The sequence below is a fragment of the Epinephelus moara genome, chromosome 21, assembly GCF_006386435.1.
Source record: "Epinephelus moara isolate mb chromosome 21, YSFRI_EMoa_1.0, whole genome shotgun sequence".
Classification (NCBI taxonomy): domain Eukaryota; kingdom Metazoa; phylum Chordata; class Actinopteri; order Perciformes; family Serranidae; genus Epinephelus; species Epinephelus moara.
The window spans coordinates 61,476-70,187 of NC_065526.1; the positions used below are offsets into that span (position 1 = coordinate 61,476).

The 8,712-nt window shown below is 43.4% G+C and overlaps 1 protein-coding gene across 1 annotated transcript in view; it reads left to right on the forward strand.

The window, feature by feature from the left end:
* The first annotated feature begins 3,319 nt into the window (after positions 1-3,319).
* The window catches only part of LOC126382611 (inhibin beta A chain-like), a 6,855-nt gene continuing 1,462 nt past the window's right edge, over positions 3,320-8,712 (forward strand). Inside the window, exons 1-2 of the mRNA XM_050032582.1 lie at positions 3,320-4,391; positions 8,599-8,712. The exon at positions 8,599-8,712 is cut by the window's right edge and continues 1,462 nt beyond it. Of these exons, the coding sequence (XP_049888539.1) occupies positions 3,974-4,391; positions 8,599-8,712 (532 nt within the window). The 5' untranslated portion in view covers positions 3,320-3,973. The remainder of the gene's footprint in view (positions 4,392-8,598) is intronic.

Consider the following 8,712-nt stretch of genomic DNA (forward strand, 5'->3'; position numbering starts at 1 on the left):
CTGTGCAAACTTTTTTGATGACTTTGCTGAGCTGCTGTTCATAGTCTGTATCGACTTTGACTGTGTAGTTATTGTTGATGATTTTAACATCCATGTTGACAACCCCCAGGACAGAGGCACTAAAGAACTGTGTTGTGTCCTTGATAACTATGGACTGAGTCCACACACAATAAGGGGCACACTCTGAACATAATCATCTCCTAGGGTCTGAATATTCCTAAGGTCGTTGTAACTGATGTTGCTCTCTCTGATCATTCCTGTGTGTTTTTTGAGAGTGCTATCTCAGTACACACTAATATTCAAACAGAGATAATCACCAAACAGTATATCACTGATAACACCAGTGAAATATTTATTCAGACTTTCCCTTCCTCACTACTCTCTCACAGGTCTCAGTCAATGAGCTTGTAGAAGATTTCAGTTCTAGAATTACAAATGTGATTGATGCCGTTGCGCCCAGTAAGTTGAAGGTGGTCTCTGGTAAGAAAAGATCTCCATGGAGAAGTGCCACACTGGTCAGAATAGAAAAAAGCCATCGAAAAGCTGTGGCGAAAAACAAATCTTCAGGTTCAGTATGAGATCTATAAAGATAGACTTCGCATTTATAATTTGGAACTGAGAAATACAAGGTGGTCCTTCTTCTCTGACATCATCACCAACAACAGTAATAATGCACGTGCCTTTTTTGCTACAGTCGACAAGCTAACAAACCCTCCTGTGTCAGTAGCCCCTGAACTTCTGCAGTGAATTTGCCTCCTTCACTGACAAAATCCAGAAAATTAGACAAGCAGTCAGTGCCTCCATATCAGGCACAGGATATGTGTTGTCCCTGTGTCCACTTAAGACCATTCAAGTGATATGACACAATTTTATCTGATCAACTTTAAAAACCTGGAGGACATTATACAACATCTGAAATCCTCCTCCTGCTGCCTTGATAGTCTGCCAACAGGCCTTTTCAAAACGGTCTCTAACTGCATGGCCTCAGATCTTCTACAGATTATCAACACATCTCTTCTCTCAGGTGTCTTTCCACAGGCCCTGAAAACTGGCGTCATCAAACCACTCTTAAAAAGAACAATCTAGACACTTCAGTAATGAACAATTATAGTCCCATATCAAGTAAAATCATTGAAAAAGCTGCTTTTCAACAGCTAAACAACTTCTTGACTCTAAACTGTTTTGACGTCTTCCAGTCAGGATTTCGACCACACCATAGCACTGAGACTGCTCTTGTTAAGGTCTTCAATGACATCTACTTGAACACAGACAGTGGCAGAATTTCAGTTTTAGTGTTACTGGATCTTAGTGCAGCATTCGACACAGTCGACCACACCATATTACTAGACCAACTGAAAAACTGGGTGGGACTTTCTTTAACTGTACTAAACTGGTTTGAATCCTACTTAAAGGACAGAGACTACTTTGTGTCTATGGGAAATTACACATCTGAGCGGATGAAAATGACATGTGGAGTTCCACAAGGCTCCATTCTGGGGCCTCTTCTGTTCAACATCTACATGCTCCCACTGGCTCAAATTATGGAAAACAACAAGATATCTTCCCATAATTATGTAGACGACACACAGATCTACATAACCATATTACCTGGGAAGTATGGTCCAAGACAAGCATTGAGTAAATGCATTAAACAAATCAATGATTGGATGTTCCAGAATTATCTTCAATTGAACAAAGATAAAACTGAAGTAATTGTTTTTGGAGCCAAAGAAGAACGATTAAAAGTCAGCGCTCAGCTTCAATCTGTAATGTTAAAAAGCACAAACCAAGCCAGAAATCTTGGTGTACTCATGGACTCAGACCTGAATTTCAACAGCCACATTAAGACAATTAAAAAAAAATCAGCCGACTATCACCTGAAGAATATATCAAGGGTTAAAGGACTGATGTCTCAGTAGGATTTGGAAAAACTTGTCCATGCATTTATCTTTAGTAGACTCGACTACTGTAACAGTGTCTTCACAGGTCTCCCTAAAAAATCCATCAGACAGCTGCAGTTGATTCAGAACGCTGCTGCCCGAGTCCTCACTAAGACCAAAAAAGTGAATCATATCACTCCAGTTCTCAGATCTTTACACTGGCTTCCTGTCTGTCAAAGAATTGACTTTAAAATACTGTTGATGGTTTATAAAGCACTGAATGGTTTAGGGCCAAAATATATTTCTGATCTGCTGCAAGGTTATGAACCATCCAGACCTCTCAGGTCGTCTGGGACAGGTCTGCTTTCTGTCCCCAGAGTCAAAACCAAACATGGAGAAGCAGCATTCAGTTTTTATGCTCCACATATCTGGAACAAACTCCCAGAAAACTGCAGGTCTGCTGCAACTCTCAGTTCTTTTAAATCAGAGCTGAAGACTTTTATGTTTGCCGCTGCCTATTACTAAATCAAACTTGAGGCTTCTGATTATTATCTCACACTGCACTGTAACTTATTCTGTTTTAGCTTTTTGTTTCTTTCTAACTAGACTCTTTTTGATTAATTGCACTATTTTATTTCCAGTGTAATTCTTTCTGATTGTATTTAATGTCTTTTTATGTTGCCTTTATTGCTTTTAAAGCAATAAAGCACTTTGAATTGCCTCGTTGCTGAAATGTGCTATACAAATAAACTTGCCTTGCCTTGCCTTGCCTTGTGTGTGTGTGTGTGTGTGTGTGTGTGTGTGTGTGTGTGTGTGAATACAGGTCTGTGTCGTCTCTGGGACAGACAGGACGACCAAAGGTGCATCAAAGGAAAGTTGAGATGAGGAAGATGCTGTAACACCTGACTCCCATCAGCAGAGGGCGTGCTGATGTCACAGTGTGTGTGTGTGTGTGTGTGTGTGTGTGTGTGTGTGAGAGAGAGAGAGAGAGAGACGGTCTGTTCTGAGCACGCTCCATCTGCTGTGTGCAGGACTCTGATAATAACAACAAACTCTTCTAAAAATTTATTTCACACCGACGGAGTTTCTCCTCCACGTGAGGTGATGATGATGCTGTGCTGAGTCATCAGTGTGTGTGTGTGTGTGTGTGTGTGTGTGTGTGTGTGTGTGTGTGTGGTATGAATGATTCAGGGACACTCTCTTCCTCCTCTTCCCTCCTTCCTCCTCCTCTTCTGTCGTGACGTTCTTTCAGGAGGAAACACCACAAACAGTCCTGAGATATTCTGAGAGACTTTACTCACACTTTGTGTCAGTGTGTGTGTGTGTGTGTGTGTGTGTGTGTGTGTGTGTGAATCACAGGGAATACCTCTGTGGATGGAGGGAGGGATTAAACAGACAGAGAGGTATAATTACAGTAACAGAGCAGAGGGAGAGTAGAGTGACCCTGCGCACAGTGTTCATTCAGCTCAGACCAACGAACCATCAGGACCAGGACCAGGCCTCGTTCAAAGACCCAAAGTCTGCTGAACTCGACATCACAGAGACTCTGATGACTCTAATGCTGGACTCCACTGAGTCTGTGAGCTCTGAAGGATCTTGAACTATTCAGAACTCTTCTGGACTCTACTGACTCTACTGGACTCTTCTGGACTCTACTGACTTTACTGACTCTACTGACTGTTCTGGACTCTACTGACTCTACTGATTCTACTGTCTTTACTAACTCTACTGGACTCTACTGACTCTACTGGACTCTACTGACTCTACTGGACTCTGCTGTCTCTACTGACTCAACTGGACTCTACTGTCTCTACTGACTCTACTGATTCTACTGTACTGACTCTACTGGACTCTGCTGTCTCTACTGACTCTACTGGACTCTACTGACTACTGTCTCTACTGACTCTACTGTCTCTACTGACTCTACTGGACTCTACTGACTCTACTGGACTCTACTGATTCTACTGTCTCTACTGACTCTACTGGACTCTACTGACTACTGATTCTACTGTCTCTACTGACTCTACTGGACTCTACTGATTCTACTGACTCTACTGTCTCTATTGACTCTACTGTTGGTGTCAGAGCTCATTATGTGCTTGCTGTTTTCTGCCTTCTTATTTGTGGCCGTCGGGTATTTCATCGACGCCTCTCCGACGGTCCCTCCAACTCTGGAGGACAATGTGGTGTCTCGGCTCCAGGAGGGGGCACCACCCCTGGACTGTCCATCTTGCTCACTGCTTCAGATCAGGAGGAACTCTACTTCGTCAGGAGGACAGAGCGACATGGTGGAGGCGGTGAAGCGTCACATTCTCAATATGCTGCACCTGAGCACTCGGCCCAACCTCACACAGCCAGTTCCTCGCGCTGCGTTGCTCAATGCCATCAAAAAGCTGCACGTAGCCCGTGTGGCTGAAGACGGCAGCGTAGAGATCCAGGAAGAGGGCCGGGGCCCTGGAGCCTATACACCACCTGAACCACCGTCTGAAATCATCACCTTCGCAGAGCCAGGTGAGTCTGACAGCCAATCAGAAACATGGAGAGTTTCTCTCCTGCTCCCATACGTCAATCTTCAGGGGACTACTGCAGGTTATTGTAGGTCATACCTCCTGAATCTGAGCATCCAGCAATCTGATTGGTTGATCATTAGGCATCTCTGACACACAGACACATCTCAGAGTTTGTTAAAAAAAAAAGATTCAAATGAATGTATCAATGTGAAGCCTGAGTAACTCTGAGGAGACACGCTCAGCAAGAAGAGTAAAGTTTACTGACCATCAGCTGTGTTAGAGACGTCTGTGTGTTTGTCTGTCTGTCTGTTATCAGCCCATTCACAAAAATCTGCAGAGTTCAAAGTCTGTTTACAGATTTCTTCAGCCCGACGCTCTCTCTGATTTTATTGACTCTTTTCAGCCTCTCGGAGCCTACATTATAATTTTATGTCCCATTTTCCTTTTTTTCTAAAGGTGAATTTCTGACACATGAATTAATATTAAAACAAGTTCACTGGAGATTATAACAACTTTGAGCATCTAGATTTTCTCCACAGACCTGGAGCAGATTGAACTCTTCATAAATCCAGTTTAACAGTCAGAGAGACTGACAACACAGTTTGTCACAGTTTGTGCTGCTGTTAATGTGAACTGAAGATGATGATGATGGTCAAAGCCAGATTTAAAGACGAAGGTATTGATCAGATGAAATGTATTCTAGAACTGATTTCTTTTTGGTATCTAAAATGTGTATAGAGCTTGTATCAAGTAGCAGTATTGGGAACATTCATATATCAGATCATGCCCCGATTTCAATAGAGACATTTATTACTATATCTAATAAACACCAACATCCCTGGTAGTGTAATAGGTCAATAATGTCAGACCCTGAATTTTGTGGTATGGCAAAAATTTAACTTTTGGAATTTTTAGAAATAAATGATAATGGGGAAACTGATCCCTCAAACTTATGGGAAACTACAAAAGCCTATTTGAGGGGTATGATGATATCCTATTGTACTGCCAGAAAGAAGAAAATAATTAAAGAACAGAGAAGATCTGAATTCAAGCTGCAAGATGCTGAATCTGAGCATAAATTAACCTTGTCTAAAGAAAGTTGGAACAAATTATTCATTGCTAGATCCGCACTTAATACATTGCAATCCCAAAACTCAGAAAAGGCCCTATTACTGTAGAAGTACAAGAGGTATGAATATGGAAATAAATCAGAAAACATAGCTAACTTAATTAATAACAAAAAAAAACAAGCAATACAATCTCAAAACTGAAACATAAAAATGGTAAAGCAGTATACACCTCCTCTGCTGACGCCATGCAAAACCACCAATCCACCCTTACAGTGAACAAGACCCTGAGATACCTGACCTCCTTCTCTTGGGACAGTAACTCTCTCCCAACCCAGAGGGAACAATCTACCATTCTCCAGTAGAGAATCATAACCTCAGACTGGAGGAGCTGACACTGCAGACCACCCCAGGTCATGCTGGAAGTCACAGTGTGATGAAGCCAACAGAACCACATCATCTGCAAAAAGCAGAAATGAAATTCTGAGGGCCCCAAACTGGACTCCCCCCTCCCCCCGGCTGCATCTTGAGATCCTGTCCATGAATATCACAAACAGAACCAGAGACGACCCTCGTGGAGGAGAACCACCCACTGAGAACGTGTCTGACTTTGTGCTCAGTATGTGGACACAGCTTCCCCCGTGGCTTCAGGCTCTGCCTCCTCCATGGCAGATGTGACTGCCAGGTTCAGGAGTTTCACCACTCCTTGATGTCCCCAGTCCTGGTTAGCAGTTCTTCTCTGCTGAGCACAGCCTGAGACATCTCACGGTCTGCCAGAACTTCCGTGAGGCCAACCAAAAGTCCTTCTCCATAGCCTACCCAAACTCCTCCCACACCCAGGTATTTGCTTTGGCAACCGCCACAGCTGCAGGCCGTCTGGCCAACCGCTACCTGTCTGCTGCTTCAGGAGACCGCTGGGCCAACCAAACCCAAAAGGCCTGCTTTTTCAGCCTGACGGCCACCCTCACCTTTGGTCTCCACTAGCTGGTTCTTAGGTTGCCACCACGACAGGTATGGACAACCTTCTGACCACAGCTCCTAGCAGCCACCTCCACAACGGAGGCTTTGAACATGGACCTCTCAGATTCCATGTCCCCAACCTCCCCCAGGATGCACAAAAAGTTGAAGGTGGGACTTGAAGACCCCACGGACAGGGGCCTCAGCCAGACATTCCCAGTTCACCCTCACTACACGTTAGGGTTTACCAGGTCTGTCCAGCAGTATAGATCAGATCACCATCGTTGCCCACGTGAACACTGAAATCACCAAGAAGACCTATGGAGTCTCTGGTCAGTTCCCTTTCCGGAACACCCCCACAGACTCCATACTGGGTGTCCCCCTACTGGGCAAGGTACTCAAAGTCTAATTGCACCATAAAATTGGGGTCTTCTTGAATCACTCTTTGTCTGGCCCCACCCCTGCAACCACTTTGCCTTGGAAGACCCTACCAGGAGCTCTTAGCCCCAGACAACAGCTCTCAGGATCACAGGGACATACAAACCCCTCCACCAAGTCCAAGTGGTGATTCTCTGAGGAGCTTTTATTTGTGGCTCTGATTTGGTCTCAAGAACATATTTTAACCTCAGTTTCAATCTCATTAACATGAATCGTTTCATCTCAGATACTAAAAACAAACTGTTTCTAAGTTTCTGTGTCCATAAATGTGAACCAGCTCGTGACCAATCACAGCGTCCTGTCACTTGTTTTCTTACATAAATGTACAGAGCAGCTTTGTGCTATAAATAGTCATCTCTGTGAAAATTTCCCTCAAACGCTCGCCGAAATTAGAGGACAGTAACGAGGAGGGGGTGGGGAGACATACCAAGTGGTCTCAGGCCGTAAATAATGTCTTCATTCAGACAAATCTGGGCCTCAGTAATTATTCTGCAGCAGTAACGAGTGTGTGTGTGTGTCCTTGTTAACAACATTCCCTGAAACCAGGTCTTTTCTTTTTTTAGTGTCTCTGCTCATATTGAGTATATTTAGAGGCTGCGGCTCCATTCATGCTTTTATTGTTACTGTTAATGACATTTTATTTATTCATTCATTCAAGTAACGGGGGGGGGGGGGGGGTGTCTTTATGTTGTTCTTCAAACTGCCATCATTTATAATAGAGGATTAATTAATTAGCTTCTGACACAGAACAGTTAATTGCTTTTCACTTTTTTCTGAGGTCAAAATGTTTCGATTTTTTTTACTCAGGTTTAAATTTATTTTAAACTTCAACTAATCAAAGAGAAACTAGTCCATACCCATTGAGTGCACAGTCGCCCACGTACAGTTTCACATGGTGTGTGTTTGGGATACAGTTTTCCAACTTTTGCCAAGAGGGAACTTTAGATATTGGTCCCTAGATTATGTTCACCCAGTTTCATGCAGATCGCTCAAACTTCCTAGGAAGAGATCCATTTGAAGTGTTTTTCAAAAAATTCAAAATGGTGGAAAATCTATATAAGCGGAAGTTATGGGTTCTTGAGGCAAATGTGTTCCTCATGAGGAGAGGCATCTCTGTGCAAAGTTTCATGTCTCTACGACATACAGGGCATGAGATATGTCCATTCAAAGTTTGCAATTTCAATCAGTTGCTATAGCGCCCCCCTTTGGCCAAATGATGTAATATTGCTTCATTGGCATCCTCCCATGACCCTCTACCACTGTGCCAAATTTTACATGGATTGACCAAGTCAGTGAGGAGAAAAACGTGGAACAGACACACACACAGAGTTTATATAGTCATTCTATTGTAAGATAGTAAGATAAGAAAAAGCCTCGCCCCTTTTTCCTCAGACTGAGATCCAGCTGGTGCTGATCGAATATAAACCAAGATTGTGTTGGTTGTTTCTCACCTCGCACATCTTTAGAAACATATTTTTCTTACCAGCAGCCGCCATAATGTTTCCTGTTTGAACACGGCCGAGCTTTAGCCACCAGCGAGAGTGTTTATTGGTCCGGTGTGGGGCAGTGCATTCTGGTCATTGTATATTTTCTGTTGTGTCTGATTGTGTAGTGTCAGTGTGTTTCTGCTGCACAGACAGACGAGTTAATAAAAACAGTGTCTTCTTTGTTGTCAGTGTTTCTAATTTTTAGACTGATGGGTTTGGCTAATTCCTGCTAACATGCTAACTTTGCTCTCTGCTGCAGGAGATTCTCTGGACACGGTGACCTTTGACATTTCGAAGGAGGGCAGCAGCTCGTCGGTGGTGGAGCAGGCGAACGTCTGGATCTTCCTGAAGATGTTGAAGGGAAACCGAGTTA